This window comes from Hemiscyllium ocellatum, chromosome 24, assembly GCF_020745735.1.
Source record: "Hemiscyllium ocellatum isolate sHemOce1 chromosome 24, sHemOce1.pat.X.cur, whole genome shotgun sequence".
Taxonomy (NCBI): domain Eukaryota; kingdom Metazoa; phylum Chordata; class Chondrichthyes; order Orectolobiformes; family Hemiscylliidae; genus Hemiscyllium; species Hemiscyllium ocellatum.
Window position 1 is genome coordinate 45412351 of NC_083424.1, and position 22655 is coordinate 45435005.

The window sequence follows — 22655 nt, forward strand, 5'->3', positions numbered from 1 at the left end:
CAGTGGGACCGGGATCAGGTACGGGTTTGGGGGTTCGGGGGTCAGGGTTCCCGCGCCGGGGCGACGCTGGCACGGCCGCAGGGGCATTGTCGTGCCGGGGCGGGGCAGGTCGTGGGCTACGTGGAGGGGAAGGGGATGGGGATAGGGTGGTCTCCCCGTGGGCGGGCTTGACGCGTTGCGTCTTCCTGAGCGCCTTCCGTTCGGTCGGACGCTCACCCCCCTCCCTGCCAGAGGCTGAGGCATTGGGAGCCTCTGGCTTAGCCCCCGGTGCCGGGGCTTGTGGTGTTGACTTTGGGGGAGGGGGAGTGGGTGCAGCGGCACCACCCGCAGCCGTTGGTGTGGGCTGGGCAGCCTTCTGGGTGGGGCAGTTTTTTCTAATATGCCCCACCTCGCGGCACAGGTGGCACCGCACGCCGTCCGCCGTCCAGAAGGCGCGGTAGGCCGCGCCCTCGTGGAGGATGGTGAAGGATCCCTCCGTGACCTCCTCCCGGGCCAGGCAAATAAACACCTGGCGTCGGAAGGAGTATACATGGCGGAGGGTGGGGTCCTTAAGACCGAGCAGGAGCGGTTGAACACCTGACCGGATCTCCCCCAAGGTGTTGAGGTGGGGAAGAAGGAGCTCGCTGGCAATGAAGGGCGGGACGTTGGAGATCACGACTCTCTGGGCCGTGACCTCCAAGGGGTCGACTGGCAAATATGTCCCGCCCACAGTGAGCCCCCTCTCCACGGCCAGGTGGACCGCCTGCTCGGTCTTAAGGAAGAAGACGGCCTTCCCGTACATGCGGGCCGCAGCGACGATGGCCAGTGGGCCGACCACACCAGCCATGGCCTTACTGCAGGCCTCGATGGTCATGTTGGGATGGGGATAGGCCTTGACCCCCAGGCGTTTGGTCAGGTGCCTGAAGGGGGATGTGGTTGCGGCCGGGGTTGGGCCAGCCGAGCCCAAGGCAGCGGCTACCCCGGCGTAGGTCCGGCTGGGCCCTGCGACCTTCGGGCTCGCCATACTCCGTCGGCCCCCGGCAGCAGCGGTGGAGGTGGGCCTCTGGCAGTATTAGCGATGAAGTCCTTGGGGAGGTGCCCGAGGCCAGTCACCCGAGGCGAGTCCTAGGCAGCGGTGGTGGAGGCACCTCAGGCAAGTCCTCGGCAGGCCCTCAATTGCAGTGTTGGGGGCAGGCCTGTTGGGGGGGCCCCAAGACAAGTCCCAGGCAGCCCCAAAATTAAGTCCTGGGCAGCAGCGGTGGAGGTGGGCCTCGGGTCGCAGCAGTGGTGGAGGTTGTGGGGAGTGGCCTCAGGCGAGTCCCAGGCTGCGGTGATGGAGGCAGGCCCAGGCGGGGTCCCAGGGACCAGCAGTGGGAGTGGGCCCCAGGTCAGCTCAAACACAGGGCCCAGAACACAAAGCTCTCACCTCCTTCTTCCACCTCCTCCTTGTTCTTCTCCTTTTTCTTCCACCTTCTTCTTCTTCTTCTTCTTCTTTTTTCTTCTCCTTGTCTCTTCAGCACAACACTGCCACTGGTCCAACTCTTAACAGGCGAAACACCCGAGTGGTCCAGTGACAAGCAGTGCCCTTCACATCAAAGGGCAATGCTGTGTGATCAAAACAGTGAAGGGGAGGGCAGGAACTAAATCAAAATAGAGTTGGAGGGGGAAAAGATACACTCCACTCCACTCCCTGCGGCACCCACCTCTCCCTGAATGGCTCAAGGGTGTTGGTGGACACTGCATGCTCCTTATCCAGAGACACTTGGACTCGGACGTAATCGCCAGTTTTTTGTTTTTTTTAATTGTTTTTTTTCTTTATTTTTCTTTTTTTATTTTTTTTTTTGTTTTTCTGTATATTTTTTTTCCCCACACTACCGCCTAATTGCGGTAGTGCTTATTTTCCCCAGCACCCATGGTGTGTGTGTGCAGGTGTGAGAGACATAGTGAGAGACACAAAGTGCACAAATCTTTATTTAATTTCCACCACCAGGAAAAGTAGGAAAACACCCGAGTGGCCTGTGACGAGCAGTGCCCTTCACATCAAAGGGCAATGCTGTGTGATCAAAACAGTGAAGGGGAGGGCAGGGACTAAATCAAAATAGAGTTGGAGGGGGAAATGATGCACTCCACTCCCTGCGGCGCCCACTTCTCCCTGAACAACTCCAGGGTGTTGGTGGACACCGCGTGCTCCTTCTCCAAGGACACCCGGGCCCTAACGTAACCGCGGAAGAGGGGCAGGCAGTCGGCCCTAACGACCCCCTCCACGGCCCGCTGCCTGGACCTGTTTATGGCCAGTTTGGCCAGGCCCAGGAGCAGACCCACGAGGAGGTCTTCAGACCTGCCCTCCCTCCTCCGCACCGGGTGCCCGAAGATCAGGAGCGTGGGACTAAAGTGCAACCAAAAGCAGAGGAGAAGGTTTTTCAGAAAATCAAAAAGGGAGTGCAAACGCCCACACCCAACATACACATGGTCCACGGACTCCACAGCGCCACAGAACAAGCAGTTGGGCTGGGAGTCCGTGAACCACCGCAATCTGCGGTTGCAGGGGACTGCTGCGTGCAGCACCCTCCACCCCAGATCCCCGAGAGAAAGGGGGGAGGACTCCTGCGTAGAGAGCCCTCCACTGGGGATCCCCACCGCCCGGTGGCAAATGGGCACGCCAGGGCGTGTCCGGGCGGTGGATGAGGGAGAAGAGGTGGACGGTGTGCAGCAGCAGTCGATATAGGACACACCTTTTAACGTCCTTGAACGGGACAAAGTTAAAATTTCGGAGGCGGCTCAGGTTGTGGGGCACAGGCTCCCGCGGGAAGTACGGGACCCTGGGGCCAATGTGAAATTCCGTCCGGGCAGGGGTGAGCGCGGACGGGATCCCACCGCACACCTGAGCGTCCTCCAACTGGTGCACTACGTCGGGTCCGAGCACCGCCGTTTTAAGGCGTCGGATGCCGGTGGCCACGTACCGGACGTCTACCGCTGCCCTGCTCGCTATGTCTTGCGGCAACGTCCAGCCCAGGCCCCCGGCACCCAGCACGTCCCCGACCCTGGTCACCCTCGCCGCCACGGCCCTCCCCTCCGACAGCCACTCGAACCCGCGAGCACGGAGGTGCGGATTCCTGAGCAACGGCTCCCTGACGACAGCCGCTACTCCTGCCGGAGGGTAGGCGCGACGCGATTCGACCATGCTCCAGACAGTGATCAGGTCCTGGTACAAGACAGGCAGCACCTTGAGGGCGACCTCCAAACCGTCACGGTCGACGAACAGGAGCTGCGTGTCGTAGTTGAGGTTACGCACCTGGCGGAAAAAATACGTCGCCAGGGCGCACCACCTAGGAGGAGGCTCGACGTAAAGGTATCGCTGCAAGGTCTGAAGGCGGAAGGTCGCGACCTGGGTGCGGACGCACACCAGCGACTGACCGCCCTCCTCAATGGGGAGACTCAGAACCTGCGCAGCGACCCAGTGCATCTTTTTGTCCCAGAAGAAGTCGACCAACGTTCTCTGGATGTCAGCGACAAAGCCAGGAGGAGGGACCAAAGTGACCAGCCGGTACCACAGCATGGCGGCCACCAGCTGGTTTATGACCAGCACTCGGCTCCTGTAAGATAGCACTCGGAGCAGTCCTGTCCAGCGGCCTAGGCGAGCCGAGACTTTGGCCTCCAGCTCCTGCCAGTTGGCCGGCCAGGATTCCTCGGTCGGGCTGAGGTAGACCCCCAGGTAGAGGAGATGGGTGGTACTCCAGCTGAACCCCCGAAACTCCTCCGGCAGGGAGTCCACCCGCCACGGACCCACCAGTAGCCCGGAACATTTGGCCCAGTTGATCCTGGCGGAAGACGCCGCCGAGTACACGGCCTGGCACTCGCGCATCCTCCCCAGGTCAGCCGGGTCGGTGAAAGTGAGGAGCACGTCGTCGGCGTAGGCCGAGAGGACCACCCCCGCGCCCGCGCCGCGCAGAACCAGCCCCGACAACCTCCTCCGCAAGAGGCGCAGGAAAGGCTCCACGCACAGGGAATACAGCTGGCCGGACAGGGGGCAGCCTTGACGCACTCCTCTCCCGAAGCGAAGGGGCGCCGTCAGGGACCCGTTAACTTTAACCAGACACTCTGCGGCGGCGTACAAAAGTCGGATCCGGGCGACGAACTGCGTCCCGAACCCGAACGCCCGCAGAGTCCCGAGCAGGTACTCGTGATCGACCCTGTCGAACGCCTTCTCCTGGTCGAGAGACAGGAAGGCGCTCGGCAGACCAGCCCGTCGACAGAAATGGATCAGGTCCCGGACCAGATGGACGTTGTCTTGTATCCTCCGGCCCGGGACCGTGTAGGACTGGTCCGGGTGAATCATGTGGGCCAGCACGGAAGCCAGGCGAGAAGACAACACCCTGGCAAAGATTTTGTAGTCCGTGCTGAGGAGGGAGACCGGACGCCAGTTCTTCAAAGAACGAAGGTCCCCCTTCTTTGGCAGCAGGACGATGACCGCCCTGCGCCAAGAAAGGGGCAGCTCTCCGGCATTTAGACACTCCCCCAGGACCTGTGCGTAGTCGCTCCCCAGGACGTCCCAGAACGCCCTGAAGAACTCCACAGTCAGCCCGTCCAGCCCCGGGGATTTGCCCCGCGAGAGCCGGTCGAGGGCGCCGGTCAGCTCCTCTAAGGTGACGGGAGCGTCGAGCCTTCCGGCGTCCTCCGGGCTGAGCTGCGGCAGGTCCTCCCACAGAACTCTGCGAGCGTCCTCGCTGGACGGATCCGGAGAGAACAGGGCCGTGTAATAGGATCGGACGTGGGCCCTGATACCCTCCGGATCCGAGACGAGGGACCCGTCGTCGGCCAGCAGCACAAGGAGCTGCTGACGGGTGCCACGCCTTTTTTCCAGCGAGTAGAAGAAGGGGGAGCCGCGGTCCAGGTCCTGGAGGAGCTGGAGCCGCGACCTCACGTACGCGCCCCGAGCCCCGACGAGCTGCAGGTCCCGGAGCGCGGCCTTCTTCTCTTCGTACACCCCGCGCAGGGCCGGGTCCGCGTCGGGCTGACCGAGGCGTGACTCCAGGTCGAGCATCTCCCTCTCCAACTCCCCGATCCTGGATTTCCGCCTCTTCGTCGACCCCCTCGCGTACTCCTGACAGAAGACGCGGACGTGAGCCTTGCCCACGTCCCACCATAGCCTCAGGGAGGGGAAGCTTCCCCGCTTCCTTCTCCAGCCGGCCCAGAAACGACGAAACGAGTCCCGGAACCGCTCGTCCTCCAGCAGCAGGTTGTTAAAGTGCCAGTACGCGGAGCCCAACCTGGCGCCGAACGGAAGGAGTTCCGCCCACACCAGGTGATGGTCCGTGCACGACACCTGCCGCGTGGAGGCCTTCGGAAAACAGGAGGCGTACGCCCGCGAAACGTACAGGCGGTCGATTCTGGACGCTCCGACCCCAGGCCTCACGAAGGTGAAGGCGATGGAGTCAGGATGGAGATTCCGCCAGACGTCCACCAGGTCCAAGGACTTGACCAAGTCCCCCAACCTCCTCCCCGACGTCGAACTCGTGCGGGCACCGCCGTGGTCCCTGTCCTCGAGGACGCAGTTAAAATCTCCCCCGAGGACAACGCACTGGTTCTCGTCGATGGAAGCGAGATGAGCGGACACTTCTTCGAAGAAGCTCGCTTGCCTCGGCCCGGCCAGGGGAGCGTAGACGTTCACCAAGTGAAGCACCGCGCCCCCCAGCCGAACCGTCAGGTGAAGCAAACGGCCTGGCACTGGCTCCCTGACCCCCAAGATCTCCGGCTGAAAATGCGGGGCCAACAAGATAGCCACCCCGCCAGATCTGCGGGTGAGGTGACTCATGTAGACCCCCCCTCGCCACTCCAGGAGCCAGGTGGCTTCGTCTCCCGGGGTAGTGTGGGTTTCTTGCAGGAAGCACACCGCATACCTCCCGTCCCGAAGGACCGAGAGGGTCTGGAATCTGCGCTGTGACTCCCTGCTGCCGTTGATGTTGAGGCTAGCTATAGTTGTCTCCATGTCGGAAGTATAGTGCAACCACCACCAGTAAACAGTTAACAAAAGCTATGTACATATTTACTGGGAGGACGAGAGAGGGGTACAGAAGTCCCTCGCCCTCACCAGGAGTGCTCCCAGGAAGTTCCTGACTCGCTTTCGCTCGTTAACGTCAAGCCCGGGCGCCTGGCGCGCAGCGTGGGCCGACCAGTAGACTCTTTCGAAGGAGCTCCAGCGGTCGAGCGCCAGTTGGGCTCTATCCCGGCGACTCCGAGTTTCCTCGACAAATTCCCGGAGTTCCTCGAGGGGGATGAGGGGGAGATCGGTGGGGGGCACCTGGGACTCGAAAATCTCGCTGGAGACGGACTCCGCGTCGTCCCCGGTGTCCGCCACCGATCCAGAACCCTCCTCCGGGAGGTCGCCTTCGGTCACCGACCCTTCCCCCACCGAGAGGATGGGGGCTGGTCCGGCACCGCCAACTGGCCTCAAACCTCCAGTGACCCCACCCCCAGGGTCACCTTCCGTATCTTCCTCGGCGCACCCCTTCCCGGAACGCCCCGAGTTCGGGTCGCCGGGCGGCAGAGGCTCGGGGCCCCGCTCCTCTCCCGACACCGGGACGCCCGGCTCCTCGGGGAAAAGGTCCTCCCCCAGGGCCAAGGCCCCCGGAAAAACAGTCTGGGAGGGAGGAGCGAGGATAACACCTTCCTCGCCTCCACCGCTCGACGACCCAATGGTAAAAAGAACACGGCCGCCTGCACCATGGCCCGTGACGGTATTAAAATCCTCCCCAGGGGCTGGAGGAGTTATGGCGGTGGAAGGCCCGGCTGTCGCCCCTGGGGGTTTGGGCAGGTCAGGCCATGGTGCAGGACAGTGGGGAGACACCGTCGGCTCATCCCCTGGAGAGGGGCAGCGCCGCCGGCGCGCTGATGGGATTTCTCCCCCCTCCAAGGGCCGGCGCCTCTTCCCCAGAGAGACAGGGGGGGATTTATGGGTCTTCCCCTCCCCGCCCGCCTTGGTGGTCGTGGGGCCCGAGGTCCCTCCCCCCCGCCTTTCCCGGAATATGATTGGCTGGGGGAATGCAGGGGGCGTGGCCAGGGTGGAGAGGGTCAGCCGTGTCACTTCCTGCCCCGCCCCTGGTATATCAGGTGATGGCGGGCGGGGCAGGGGCCCAGTTCCCTCTCCAGGGCTAGGAGAATCAGTCTCTGGAGGTGGTAGGGCAGCGGTGGTTCCCCTCAGGTTAGTGTCAGGGGGCGTATGGGTGGGGCGGGGCTCGGTCTCCGGACGAGGGGTTGAAGCCCCAGGAGTTTCCGTGGCGAGGTGGGGGTTGGAGTCAGTGAGGCCAGGATCAGGTACGGGTTTGGGGGTTCGGGGGTCAGGGTTCCCGCGCCGGGGTGACGCTGGCACGGCCGCAGGGGCATTGTCGTGCCGGGGCGGGGCAGGTCGTGGGTTATGTGGAGGGGAAGGGGAAGGGGATGGGGATAGGGTGGTCTCCCCGTGGGCGGGCTTGACGCGTAGCGCCTTTCTGGGCACCTTCTGTCCGGTCGGACGCTCACCCCCCTCCCTGCCAGAGGCTGAGGTATTAGGAGCCTCCGGCTTAGCCCCCGGAGCCGGGGCTTGTGGTGTTGGCTTTGGGGGAGGGGGAATGGGTGCGGCGGCACCACCCGCAGCCGTTGGTGTGGGCTGGGCAGCTTTCTGGGTGGGGCAGTTTTTTCTAACATGCCCCACCTCGCGGCACAGGTGGCACCGCACGCCGTCCGCCGTCCAGAAGGCGCGGTATGCCGCGCCCTCGTGGAGGACAGTGAAGGAGCCCTCCGTGACCTCCTCCCGGGCCAGGCAAATAAACACCTGGCGTCGGAAGGAGTACACGTGACGGAGGGTGGGGTCCTTAAGACCGAGCAGGAGCGGTTGAACACCTGACCGGATCTCCCCCAAGGTGTTGAGGTGGGGAAGAAGGAGCTCGCTGGCAATGAAGGGCGGGACGTTGGAGATCACGACTCTCTGGGCCGTGACCTCCAAAGGGTCGACTGGCAAATATGTCCCGCCCACAGTGAGCCCCCTCTCCACGGCCAGGTGGACCGCCTGCTCGGTCTTAAGAAAGAAGACGGCCTTCCCGTACATGCGGGCCGCAGCGACGATGGCCAGTGGGCCGACCACACTAGCCATGGCCTTACTGCAGGCCTCGATGGTCATGTTGGGATGGGGATAGGCCTTGACCCCCAGGCGTTTGGTCAGGTGCCTGAAGGGGGATGCGGTTGCGGCCGGGGTTGGGCCAGCCGAGCCCAAGGCAGCGGCTACCCCGGCGTAGGTCCGGCTGGGCCCTGCGACCTTCGGGCTCGCCATACTCCGTCGGCCCCCGGCAGCAGCGGTGGAGGTGGGCCTCTGGCAGTAGTCGCGGTGGAGTCCTTGGGGAGGTGCCCGAGGCCAGTCACCCGAGGCGAGTCCTAGGCAGCGGTGGAGGAGGCAGGCCTCAGGCAAGTCCTCGGCAGGCCCTCAATTGCAGTGTTGGGGGCAGGCCTGTTGGGGGGGGTCCCCAAGACAAGTCCCAGGCAGCCCCAAAATTAAGTCCTGGGCAGCAGCGGTGGAGGTGGGCCTCAGGTCGCAGCAGTGGTGGAGGCTGTGGGGAGTGGCCTCAGGCGAGTCCCAGGCTGCAGCGGTGGAGGCAGGCCTCTGGCGAGTCCCAGGCAGGCCCTCAGTTGGGGAGGGACTCCCAGGCAAGTCCCAGGCAGCGCTGGTGGAGGCAGGCCTCTGGCTGCAGCAGAAGTTGAGGCAGGCCTCTGGCGAGTCCCAGGCAGGCCCTCAGTTGGGGAGGGACTCCCAGGCAAGTCCCAGGCAGTGGTGGTGGAGTCAGGCCTCTGGCAGCAGCAGCAGCAGTTGAGGCAGGCCTCTGGCAAATCCCAGGCTGGCCCTTTGTCCCAGCAGTGGAGGCAGACCTGTTGGGGAGGCACCCCCAGGCGAGTTCCAGTCAGCAGTGGTGGAGGCAGGCCTCTGGCTGCAGCAGAAGTTGAGGCAGGCCTCTGGTGAGTCCCAGGCTGGCCCTTGGTCCCAGCAGTGGAGGTAGGCCTCAGGTCACACCAGTGGAGGAGGTTGTGGGAAGGGGCCTCAGGCAAGTCCCAGGCTGCGGTGGTGGAGGGCAGGCCCAGGCGGGGTCCCAGAGACCAGCAGTGGGAGTGGGCCCCAGGTCAGCTCAAACACAGGGCCCAGAACACAAAGCTCTCACCTCCTTCCTCCACCTCCTTCTTGTTCTTCCACCTTCTTCTCTCTTCTCTCTTCTCTCTTCAGCTCAACACTGCCACTGGTCCAACTCTTAACAGGCAAAACACCCAAGTGGTCCAGTGACAAGCAGTGCCCTTCACATCAAAAAGAGCAATGCTGTGTGATCAAAACAGTGAAGGGGAGGGCAGGAACTAAATCAAAATAGAGTTGGAGGGGGAAAAGATACACTCCACTCCACTCCCTGCGGCACCCACCTCTCCCTGAATGGCTCAAGGGTGTTGGTGGACACTGCATGCTCCTTATCCAGAGACACTTGGACTCGGACGTAATCCCCAGTTTATATTTTTTTTTTTTTTTTTTTTTCTTTCTTTCTTTTTTTTTTCTTTTTTTTTTTCTTTTTTTTTCTTGTGTGATCAAACAGTGAAGGGGAGGGCAGGATGTCCCCTGTTTAGATTTTTTTTTTTTCTTCTTTTTTTGTGTGTGCAGCTGTGAGACACAGTGAGAGACATAAAGTGCACAAATCTTTATTTAATTTCCACCACCAGGAAAAGTAGGAAAACACCCAAGTGGTCCAGTGACAAGCAGTGCCCTTCACATCAAAAAGAGCAATGCTGTGTGATCAAAACAGTGAAGGGGAGGGCAGGAACTAAATCAAAATAGAGTTGGAGGGGGAAAAGATACACTCCACTCCACTCCCTGCGGCACCCACCTCTCCCTGAATGGCTCAAGGGTGTTGGTGGACACTGCATGCTCCTTATCCAGAGACACTTGGACTCGGACGTAATCCCCAGTTTATATTGGTCAGCCGGGGCTCCTTGATTGGCTCAGGTTTACAACCTCAATTAAGGATCTCATAGTCAAGAAGATCCTCCTGGTTCCAATCACTATAGACTTCTATCACTATAACTGGGCCTGTGATAGGATCTGTATTGTATTTGCTACTCACAGCTGATTGTTGTTATTATTAATCTATTATTTTCAACTTTCTCTGAAATTTGTCGACATATCTAACTCTTCATGACTGCTGATAGTGTGAAGTACAAGGTGTAATTTGTAGGAAATGAAGTTATTTCATCATGCTAATTACAGAGAGATTTTGGGCACTGAAGAATTGTGGCCGCTACTGCTGGCATCTTGTGCAGTGCCATCTCTGATTCAACTCCTCACTCTGCCATGGTGCCCAGAGAGCCCCAGGTATCTGCTGATTGACAGGGAGAATCAGAACAAGTGCATGAAAGGTAAGCGAATCAGAAGAAAGAATGAATATTTTTGGTGCATTGGCTCAGAGACCTTGGGAGTAGCTAAAATAGTTGTTCTCTAAGTGATGACACGAAGTAGACCTTGCGCTATTTTAAAACACAGAGCTACTTCTACTTTCTCTGCTTTGTGAATGTCTGTCCAAAAGGGCCCATAGCCCTCTGACATCCCACTCGAGTATCCAACAGAGAAGTCACTATAATCCGAGAGGACCATGGGATTGCTCTTTCATTTCAGAGAGTGAGTGATGGTGATTTAACCTGAGGGTCACCACACTTCAGGGGAGGGGAGAGGTTGAGAAGGAGGGACCTTCATGGTAACCTCATCCAATGCCGGAATGGAACCTGTGCTGTTGGTGCCAGTTATCCTCACAAACGCAGTTTGTCCTTCTGCCTATCAGTCCTGATCTCATCCTGACGTAAACTTCTCATACACAATCCTTGATAGTTAGCGTTCTCTGGACTTGTTGGTCCCATTCTTCAGTTTTACAGGGACATATTGATCTGCATACCCTCCATTTCCTTAATAAACGCCTCCCTCTGCTCGGATGGAAAAGTTCCTAGCAGCTGTTGCTCCTTGTCCACTTTGACCAGGTCTTCAGTTTTCATATTATATTTTCCCTGCAACAGATTATAGTCCAATAGGGTCTATGTCCCACAGGCCTGTGCACTTCCCTCCACATCACCTGACAAAGGAGCAGCTCTCCGAAAGCCTGTGATTTCAAATAAACCTGATGCTTTGCGACTTCTGACCTTGTCCATCCCAGTCCAACACCAGCACCTCCACCGCATGACTTCTTTTAAGAGCCTTGGATGTAGGCCACCTGTCAGTCTTTGAGTTTAATAATTCCCTGCACTTCGTGATGGCGATGATTTTAAGTTCCTCCTTCACATTTATGTGTTGATTTTCAAGTACGTTTGGGAAGTCAAGTCTTTCACTGCAAAGACAGACATAAAATACCTGCTCAATGCCTCTGCCATTTCCTTGTTTTCAGTAATCAATTCCTCAGATACCCTGTCTGGAGGATTAACAGTATTTTTAGTTGCTCTTTACCCATTTAAATATACGTAGAAACATTTACTGTATTTATAATACTTGTTAGTTTCCCTCATCCCCTACTTTCTCCCTCCTTTTAGCACTTTTTTGCTGCTGCTTCAAATCTGAATAAATTTCTGCCCTACCACTAATCTTTTGCAGATTTGTACAGTATTTCTTTCAGTTTGACAGATCCTTAATTTCCTTATTCAGACAGAGATAATGCATCATTCTCAGAGAAAGGAATCTTTCAGGGGTCTGACTGACATAGGCTCCAGTGAGATTTGTAGCAGATTCTGACAAATTCTGCAAAGTCTCCAGCATACCTTATTCCAAATTTAATGCTTTTGACAAGTGGCAAGGCAAGATTCAGACTGGGCAGTGGCGAGTTGCCAATTAAGGGGAATTATTGTTTGTCAAAAAGATCCTTGTTGAAAGTGCAACTTTCCTCGTTAATATTCTACTTACCAGACTCGCTAAATAAGCTCAATACTGAGAAACCTCTGCTGGAAGCCAGTGCAAGTACTGAGCAGATTCATCCCTCAGCTTGCTTCAAAGGACCTCAGAGGATTCCTACAGTGCAGAAAGAGACCATTCAGCCCGAGTCTGCACCAAACCCACTCAGACACACCCTTTCCCTGTAACCTTCCATTTCCCATGGCTAATCCACATAGATAGCACATCCCTGCACACTATAGTTAATCTAGCATGGCCAATCATCCTAATCTGCACATCTTTGGACTGTGGGAGGAAACGGAGCACCCAGAGGAAACCGATGCAGACACGGGGAGAATGTGCAAACTCCACACAGACAGTCACCTGAGGCTGGAATCGAACCTGGGTCCTTGGTGCTGTGCCTCAGCAGTGCTAACCACTTTGCCACCATCCATGCTGCAGCTCAAGGTACAATCCACGGGTACCAGTTGCACACATCACTTGTCCACAGAGGTTAGCAATCCCTCACGATCCTTGTGACACCTCTCCAGTACACTAGCTGGTTGCTTAGGAAGCACAGTTACACATTACAGGATGCACCAACAGGTAGCCTTGAGAGGGTGCAGCAGGGGCATTTTGTATGCCTGGGCGGGCACTCAGCTCATGGATTGGACCCAACTGGATCTCAGCAATTCTTGCTTTCTCTCTTAATGCTCACTTACTCAGCACCTTACAGCATGCTTGCAGCATCCATGCCTTGTGTCGTCTTGCTGTGACATTTCTGTTATCGCATTGGCAGTTTAGCCAGAGCCAACAACTATCAATAATGGTATATTGACACGTTCTTTAGTGCAGACATGCTGCTTCTCAGGCTTATCAGCAGTGGATGGAGGAGGATAAGAGGGGACATCCTTGCTGAATAACACCATGACGAGCATAGGAGGTTGAGAGGCGACCTTATAGAAGTTTATAAAATAATGAGGGGCGTGTGTAGAGTTAATGGGAGTTGTCTTTTCCCTAGGATGGGGGATTTCAAGATTGGGGGCACATTTTTAAGGTGAGAATAGAGATATTTAAAAAAGACATGAGACTTTTTTTATATAGAGAGTGGTTCGCTTGTGGAATGAACTTCCTGAGGAAGTGGTGCATGCGGGTACAATTATAAAGTATAAAAGACATTTGGATAAGTACATGAATAGGAAAGGTTTGGAGGGATATGGGCCAGGTGCAGTCAGGCAGGAGGAGTTTAGTTTGGGATTATGTTCAGCGTGGACTGGTTACACTGAAAATTCTGTTTCAGGGCTGGATGACTCTATGACAGTGATGCTCTGAGATGTCAATCTAACGCCTTCAGCATGTGCCAGATGCCTATGTGGCAAATGCTTTACATGTTTATTCAACCAAAAGACCAGGTCAGCGGGGAGAGCTGTCTGTCCGAGGGTGCTGGTACTGTCAGTGATTGGCACAGACTGCACACAGTCCACTGGCTTTGTCAAGATCAGTCGTCTGCTTGGGACGCCCACTGTTAGGGAATCTGCCCTGGTCCAGTCCAAGGAGTGCTCAGTGGTCAATCCTGAAAGACCAGTGCAAGCAGTCTGGGGACTTGCACATTGTCAGACAGAGGGTTGCTAACACAGGGGTCTAGTCAGTCATGTCTTGACATTGCTCATCGGAGATGGTCACAGGTCCAGTTCTAATACAGTCCGGGGATTTTGTCGGGGGGTGGGTCAGTGTCAGCGGGGCTGAGGAAATCAGTGCTGGCAGCAGGAAAGCAGGGACATTTGCAGAGGTGGGGATAAGGGCAGTGACAACGGGAAGCTGAAAGCAAAGGGGGTGTAGGCAGAACAGAATTGGAGAGCATGTTGAGCTTCAGGCTGACATTTTATTACCAATTTTCAACTTGCCATTGGAATTTGCAAATTGAATTCCACATCTCAAAAACATGGAAGTCAGCAACAGTGATGTTCTTAAAGGCCACTGCTAGTTGAAGGAAAGTCACTATTTGTCCAACTTCCAAAGACGAGAGAGGCGCACAACATCACTTCCTCATCTATCATGTAAGTGTAAAAATGGTTTGTACAGGATGCAGTGAGGAATAGAACGTTTGGAGCCGGAAAGGTGTGGGAGTGCTGCTGGGACACATCAAGTCATACAATGTGGAAACAGACCTTTCAGTCCAATTGGTCTGCACCAACCATGTTCCCAAAATAAACCAGTTCCACCTGCCTGTGCTTGGCCTGTATCCCTCCAAACATTTTTTAATTCATGTACTTATACGAAAGTCTTTTAAACATTGTATCTGTACCTGCTTCCTCTGGAAGTTCATTTCACACACGAAACACACTCTGTGTAAAAAAAAACGTTGCTCCTCATGTCCTTTTTAAATCTTTTTCCTTTCAAGGCTGGTTACTGGGGACAAGGCCACTCCCTGTGACTATGGCTCATGACTCCTCTGTGTAATCCCTGACTGATGCAGAGCATAGGTTTGATGGTGCCCATTTGGGCCTTGGTGGAGCAAAATAAAGGGCTACTGAAGATGTGGTTCCTCTGCTTGGACTGGTCAGGAGCTTGGAAGTATTGTCCAGACAGAATGTGTCACTTCACGCTGCTGTGCTGTGTCTTGCACAATTGGAGCAGGCAATGAGGCGATGTGCTGGATACTGTGGAACTGGGGAAACAGGAGCAGTCTTCCGAGGAGAGGGGGAGGAGGACGGCAAAAACATTAGTCCGAGGAAGCTGTCAATGTCCGTGACTGAGCTAAGCTGTGGCGGGTGTTACACTCCAGACAGAACCTCACTGACCCCCTTGTTCTAATAGATGAGAGCTGGCTGGAGCATGCAATTATTGACTCTAAAATAATCTTTGGTCATGATGCCAAAATCTGGTTTGCTTTGTGGGAATGAACCTCAGCCTCGTTGTTTCTTTTTACTTTTAGCCCGCTGTAAATAAAAGTTGATATTTGTGTTTGCTTGCCTGCATGTGGTGGTCAGTGTCAAGCTGTAGAACCACAGTGGGCACTGGGGGCAAGGTAATGTTGACTGAGAGGCTGTTCAGAAAAGATGTTATTACGGGAGGGTAAACTGTGTTGTGATTAAACAGTAACTGGTGTGAGAGAATGGAGTTCTGTGCACATGAGGTGGTCAGTCATGTTGACTGTGTGCCATGGGCAGCATGGTGTTGGCTGCTGTACCATGATGTTTGCAGTGGGGGGAACACCAGTTTGACTTCAATTTCCAGGTGCACACCGGTCTTTGACAGATTGACATTGATACAAGGGACACTGACCTTTTATCAGATATCTGCTGAGTGGCAAGTTGTTTGAGGAATGGTGGATGATAAGGTGGGGCTGTAATTGGATGTGCTGGATACCATAGAGTCTTGGTAGGTAGTTAGTCAGGTAAGTTTGATAAGCTATGGTGAGAAAACTCACAAGGCCTCATGGTGAAAACCCTTAAAAAAAAAACTAAACACGTTTTGGATTTAGTCAAAACAAAGGAAGATTCAACCCAAAGAGTTAAATTTTTGCTGAGAGTTACTAATGCTTCTTAAAAGTCTAGTGTCCTGCCTTTTAGCCTAGGTTACCAGTTTGTGTTAGCTAGGTCTGTGTTCTTTAGTCAGGCCTAAAATACTAATGTTAGACCTATAGTTCTTCCATTCAAACTGAATGTGAAATTCTATCATGTTAATTATACCTGTGACCTAGAGGCTGCTTTATCTTAAGATTATTGTTTGAAACAAGCTCATTACCAGTCTGGAATGGCCTACTCCCTGGTTAGCGCAAAAATGTACTATTCTACATTATTCTGAGTACAACTGCATGAGCTCATTTCCTATCTTTGCCAATCTGATTGCCTAATTTAGATTCAACTTACCAATGTTTATTGTGGTAATCTTCTTACATGCCTTAATTATTTTGTTCTGTGTACTCTATCCTACATTATAACTCCTGTTACGGGTCTACAAACTACTCGTGCCAAGTGGACTGTTACCTTTTCTATTTCTTATCTTTACCCAACCTATTCTATATCATGCTTCTTTGATCTAAGGTTATTTCAATGATTAATAACATCTTTAATCAATGGAGCATTGGAAAATGTTGAGCTTAGTGTTCAGGAGGACTTATCATCGCACGTAGGAAAGCATTGTATCATTAGAATAAATAAATATGGTTTTACACCTGGGAAATTATGTTTGTCAAATTTATTAGTATTCTTTGAGGGTGGAACCAGTCAGGTAGATAAAGGGGGCCAGTAAATGTAGTTTATTTGAATTTCCAAATGTTATTCAATAATATGCCACACAAAAGGCTATTAGGTGACATAAGGGTTCATCGGATTGGGAGTAATATTTGGCACAAATAGATAATTCTTTAATATACAGGAAGCAGACAATTGGCATTAGCAAGTCCTTTTCAAGCTGACAGACAGCAAATGTTGAAGGGTTCTGAGGTTCAGTGGTGGGATCCCAGCTATTTACAGTCTATATTAATGACTTGGACGAGGATACAGAAATAGTTGTTTCTAGGTTTACAAAGCTAGGTGGAAAGTTAAGTTGTGCGGAGGAGATAGAACTCCAAAGAGATATTGACACGTTGAGTGCACAACAAGAAGGCAGATGGAGGATAAAGTAATGAATTATGAAGTTATTCAGTTTGGCTGTAAGAATAGGAAAGCACTGTATTTTTAAGAGGTGTGACATTTGTCAGCTTTGGTGTCCAAAGAGATTTGAGTGTGCTCAAATGTAGAATGTAGAAAGTCAACATGCAGATACAGGAAGCAGATAAATACAAATGGCATGCTGGACTTTATTGTATGGATATTGGGAGTACAGACTAAGGAATTCTTCGAAAATGTACAGACTTTTGGCGAGGCTGTATCTGGAGTACTGCATATAGTTTTGATCTCCATATTTACAAAAGACAGCACTGTGATGGAGGTAGGGCAGTGATCATTACCTAATTTGGTCCCTGGACTGAGGAGGATGTGCTGTGATGAAGGGAAAAGTAAATAGGCCCTGTATTTTCTGAAGTTTATAAAACCAAGAGGGGATCTCATTGAGGCATAGAACAATCTGAAGGGTCTTGCTTTGTTAGTTGTTGGAGATTGTTTCCACTGGTCATAGAATCTAAAACACAGGGGCACAGTCTGAGGAAAAAGTGCTGATTTTTGAGGGCGAGATGAGGTGAAATGACCTGTCTTGAAGGACTGTGAATCTGTGGAATTCTCTGTCTGACAGGGTGTGAAGTCTCTGGCATTGAATATATTTAATGTTTGGAGTGGCAGAATTTTGGTTTGTTAGGAAATCGCGGGAAATGGAGAGTGGGCAGAAAGTGGATTGAAGTTCAGTATCAGCCGTGATCATAGTGAGTGGCAGAGAAGGCTCAATAGCTCATATGGGCTCATGTTCCTATTCCTGCGTTTATATATAATTTTAAAGAATTGAATGTCTTCTTCACCCCCACTTAGTTTACTTTAGTATACACTCCCCCCTTTACATATATACAAAACAGTAGACTCGCCAACTTGTTACTCCCTTCTGTTGGTGTCTTTTAATTAATTAATTATAAAGTAGCTACTCATGGTTTATTTAAAACATTAAATTTTTCTAATTTCTAGCCACTTGCACATGCTCTCTAAAAGCAGTAACAAATCATTCAGCTTACGACCTTTCCTGGGATTTCACCATTCACTTTTCTTTGAAATCTGGGGCCCTCCAGGACTCCCTCTACCTCTCGCATGAACAGTATGTAGACTTCGCACCTCAGGCTGTGTTTATCTGATCCCTGGTGTATTAGCTCCCTCTGGTCCACTCTGCTCTGCTTTTCTCCCAGAAGCCAAGGAAAATAAACCAGGAAATGGCAACCAGAGTTGAGTAGAAGAGAATATGGGAATAAAGTAGCTAGGATATATAAAACAGATTATATTTACTTTCATCAGTATGTATAAGTGAGGAGAGTAGCTAAACTAAGATAATTGTAGAGACAGAAGGAATAATCATGGGAAATAAGGAAATAGGAGACATGTTGACCAAATTTTCTTCACTGTAAAAGGCACAAGTTAAACGACAGCATTGGAGGGTACATTTGAATGTAAGGTAGTTAATATCAAATTAATGTCAAAAGAAATTGGACAACTTACAGGACTAGAAGCCATCAAATCCCCAGGTGTGTGTATGGAACGAGCTGCCTGAGGATGTGGTGGAGGTGGGTAAAATTGCAACATTTAAAAGGCATTTGGAGGGGTATATGAATAGGAGAAAGTGAGGACTGCAGATGCTGGAGACCAGAGTTGAAAAGTGTGGTGCTGGAAAAGCTCAGCAGGCCAGGCAGTATCCGAGGAACAGGAGAATCGACGTTTCAGGCATAAGCCCTTCTTCAGGAATGAGGCTGGTGTGCTAAGCAGGCTGAGATAAAAGGTGGAGGCAGGGGGGTGGTAGTTTTGGGAAGGGGCGCTGGGAATACAATAGGTGGAAGGAGGTGAGGGTGAGGGTGATAGGCCGGAGAGGGGGTGGAGGCGGAGAGGTCGGGAAGAAGATTGCAGGGTATATGAACAGGAAAGATTTAGAGGGAGATGGGCTAAAAGGCTGGCAAATGGTACTAGGTCAGATTGGAATGTCTAGTCAACAGGGACAAGTTGGACTGAAGGGTCTGTTTCCGTGCTGTATAACTCTATGATTTGATGACTTAGAATCTAGGGTTCTATAAGAGATAACTGAAGGGATAGTGAATGCTCTATCATTTCCTAGATTTTGCTAACTTCCATTGGCATTGGAAGTTAGCAAATGTAATACTGCTGTTCTGGAAGAAACGAGAGAGAAAATTGCCAGTTGTTGGGAAATACTGAAATCCGTTATTAAGTAAATCATAACGTATTTAGAAAATCACAGTATGATCAGGTCAAGCCAACATGCTTTTCCAAAAGGGAAATTATGTTTGACAGATTTATTAGAAGTATTTGGGGATAGAAGGTAGATATAAGAGAACTAATAAATGTAGATTACTTAGATTTCCAAATTCATTAAGTTATCATAAAAGATTAATGCACCAGATACGTGCTCATGGAGTTTGGGAAAATATATTAGCACAAATGGAGATTTAGTTATGGACAGTATAGGCAAAGAATGGGCATTTTCAAGTTGGCAGGCTGTAACTATGGGAGTCGGTTCCCTCAACTCAGCACCGCCCTCCTAACCTGCAATCCTCTTCCTGACCTCTCCGCCCCCACCCCACTCCGGCCTATCACCCTCACCTTGACCTCCTTCCACCTATCCCACCTCCATCGCCCCTCCCCCCAGTCCCTCCTCCCTACCTTTTATCTCAGCCTGCTTGGCTCTCTCTCTCTTATTCCTGATGAAGGGCTTATGCTCGAAACGTCGAATTCTCTATTCCTGAGATGCTGCCTGGCCTGCTGTGCTTTGACCAGCAACACATTTGCAGCTGTAACTATGGGAGTGCCACAAGGATTAGTGCTGGTGTCTCAGCTATTTACAAACTCTATTAATAAAGAGACCAAGAGTTATGTATGCAGGTTTGCTCCAATGCAGAAGTAGTGGCAATGCAAACTGAGAAGGACATCAAGAGGCTACAAAGGAATATGATGTGTTAAGTGAGTGAGCAAAAAAAGTTGCAGCTGGAGTATAAAGTAAGGAAGTGAGAGGTTATTTGCTTTGGCAGTAAAAGCAGAAAACGTTTTGTAAAATCTATAAAAATTCCAAATGTTGATGTTCAGAGAGACTTGGATATGTTTGTACAAGAAGCATTAAAAAAAAGGCATGCAGGTACAGCAAGTAATGAGGAAGGCAGACAGTATGTTGATCTTGTTTCAGAGTGTACTAGAGTGCGAGAATAAGGAAGTCTTGCTCCAAATGTGTAGGGCTTTGGTGAGACCACATCTGGAGTATTGTGCTCAGCTTTGATGTCCATATTTAAGAAAGGATATGGTTGTATTGGAGCCAGCATGTCTGCTCTGTTTCTGCTTTAAATTCCTAAGTCTCAACAGTGGTCACTGAATTGCACTGTTTTGTCTAAAGCTATGTTGGGTCCCACCTGCAGTACTGTGTTCAGTACTGGGAACCCTCAATAAGCGTATATTGGCCAGTTCTGGATGCGGTGTAGATTAACTTGAATGATACCAGATCAAAGAGCTAAATTACAAAAACATGTTGCAAAGCTTCAGCTATATTCCCTTGAATGTAGACTGTTTATGGGAGGGCAACTTGTGCTGCAGTGGTAACGTCTTTTCCTTTGGACCAGAAGGTATATGTTTAAGTTTCACCTATGCCTGAGGTATGTCATAAATAACCTTGGTTTGTTGGATTGTTAAGATGTGAAATCACAGAAAGAGAGAAACCTTGTGTGTGTGTGTGTGTGTGTGTGTGTGTGTGTGTGTGTGTGTGTGTGTGTTCACAAACTGACGGACTATGTAGAAAATCGGCACAATCTGGAACTACCAGAGGGTAGGACTAGTTCCCTCAGTGGGAAGAAGTCGTGCCCTCAAGAGCTGTCAGATAAGCTTGCAGTTCGAATGGCACCAGAACTTACTAGTGGAATCTGCTTGCTTTGCAAATAGTGCCACTATAAAGAGAACAGTGGATCTTGGACTTTGGCTAGTGAGGGCATGATAGGCCAAAGGTCCGCCTTCTGTGCTGTAAAATCTTTGTCTGTCCATGAGGTAAGTCAGAGAGGGGGCGAAGGCCAGGAAGTGGACACAAAGCCTAATACCATCTTGGGTGGGTGCCCCAAAACACATAAGGAGCTCTCCTATGGGATGTTGCCCTCCCTCTGCCATTCTTTTTATGCCTTTTTTCACTTAACATGCCTTTCTGCTTCTGCAGCCTTGAAGAGATTACGTGGCGATGTTGACTTAACGACAGAAATGGATGAACTTCTGGAGGAGCAAACTGCACTCAAAGGTCAAAGTGCAAAAAGACTGTGGGATTTGTTCCAAGACCGCTCTGTTCGTTGGCAGTTAATCATCACCTTGGTGCTGGGTAGTGCCATACAGTTAAGTGGGAACGATGCTGTAAGTAGGAATGACATCCACTGAATGTTTCTCACAACTGGAAATGTAAAAGCAAGTGCTGTTCGTGTAGTACTAGTTATGTGTGGTGAAATTTTAATTTTTCCTTGTGACTGCATTTCAAAATACATTTTGGTGGGAAGAATGAGGAAAAACTCTATGAATTAAGTGACACAATTTTTAAAGAGGGTGCGGGGACAGAGAGATCTGGAGGTTCACTTTTCCAACTTGTTGAAGGTGGCAGGACAAGCTATGAAGGATGGTGAAAAAGCAGAATGGATCCTGGAGTTTAATAATATAGGCATAGAGTGCAAAAGCAAGGAAATTGTGGTAAATTGTAACAGATCACCAGTTAGGCCTCAGATGAAGTGGTATCCTTTTCAGGACATCACACGTTAGAAAGGATGCGAAGACAGTGGAGTTAAATCGGAGGGACATCAATGATGAGGGATGTCATTGTTTAGTGCAGTTGCTGAGCAATATAGCCTGTATGCCTCACTGTGTCTAAGCACCCTATGATCTTTATGTCCTTGTTTGCAATGATCTGCCCGTAATGCTTGCAAAACAAAGCTTTTCACTCTACTTAGGTACATGTGACTACAGTAAATAAAATAAAATTATGTGGAGAGATCGGAATAAGATTATTTTACTCAGAGCAGGAATGTTTAAGGAAACATTTAATAAAATATACAGAACATAGAGTGTGGTGACAGAAAAGAATGCTTCTGCTAGCTGCAGGATCAGTAGCCAACTCTAAAGTATTTGGCAAAAAAAAATCCAAAGAGAAATGAGAACTTTTTTATATAAAGCAGGTTGATACGAACCGGAACACAATGCTAGAAAGGCGGGTCGAAGCACATTCAATAGGTACCTTCAAATTGAATGAGCACTTGATGATTAGCAGCAATTCACAGGGTTACAGGGCAACACCGCATGACAAAAGATAGCAGAGATCCTGTGTATGTTACCAAACATTCATGAGGTCAGTAACCTGGGGCTTTGCTCACAAAGATAATGGCTCCAACACAAACAGACTGACCATCTTCAAGATTGCATGACCATGTAACTTATGTAACCATGCATATCTCAATGAAGTGGCAATGCCAGTGACTGGTAAAGATTGCGCTGACCATTGTGCACCATGGAGTTTATTGCCAGAGAGGGAAAAAAAATAGTTCTACTATGGAATTTTATTTCTGAGACTTGGGAACAAACCCTCTTGCACTCTTTCCAACAATATCCTGTGTTGCTTGAGTTACTTCACCTCAGTCAGCTATCTAATGAGTCAAGTATGATGGAGTTGAGTGGCTGCCCATTATAGTGTCTTTGTACAGCTTACCAGGGAGCAGTGCCTGTTATCACATTGACATTAACTTTGCTGTGACACTGCATCTAATTGTGCCTGCCATTTGACATGCTTGTGTATGTTTAGGTTTTTACATTTTCTTTGTGGGTTCTCTCGTCATTGTGGAGGGTTTCATCTAAATCAACAGTGATGGAAATAAGTTTGCCTGGCTATAAGGATCCAGGGGGAGAATGGGAAGGACTGCACTATTCAGTGGGGAGCTGAAATGGGCATACTTTCTGTATCCTAAATGACTCTGACTATGGCAAGTGGCTGGAAATGTGAGCTGGGATTTCAAAAACTCTGGCAAGTAGATATGGTAGATAGCCAACAGCATTTCCCCATGGTAAGGGAGTCTAAAACTAGACGGCAGGAGTTTTAGGTGAGAAGGGAGAGATACAAAAGGGTCTAG

At 51.3% G+C, this 22655-nt stretch overlaps 1 protein-coding gene across 1 annotated transcript in view; it reads left to right on the forward strand.

Annotated features, from left to right (window-relative positions):
- LOC132827386 (solute carrier family 2, facilitated glucose transporter member 11-like) overlaps window positions 1–22655 on the forward strand; it is a 90245-nt gene that overhangs the window by 48121 nt on the left and 19469 nt on the right. The window contains exons 6-7 of the mRNA XM_060844049.1: window positions 10244–10392; window positions 20714–20901. Of these exons, the coding sequence (XP_060700032.1) occupies window positions 10244–10392; window positions 20714–20901 (337 nt within the window). The remainder of the gene's footprint in view (window positions 1–10243; window positions 10393–20713; window positions 20902–22655) is intronic.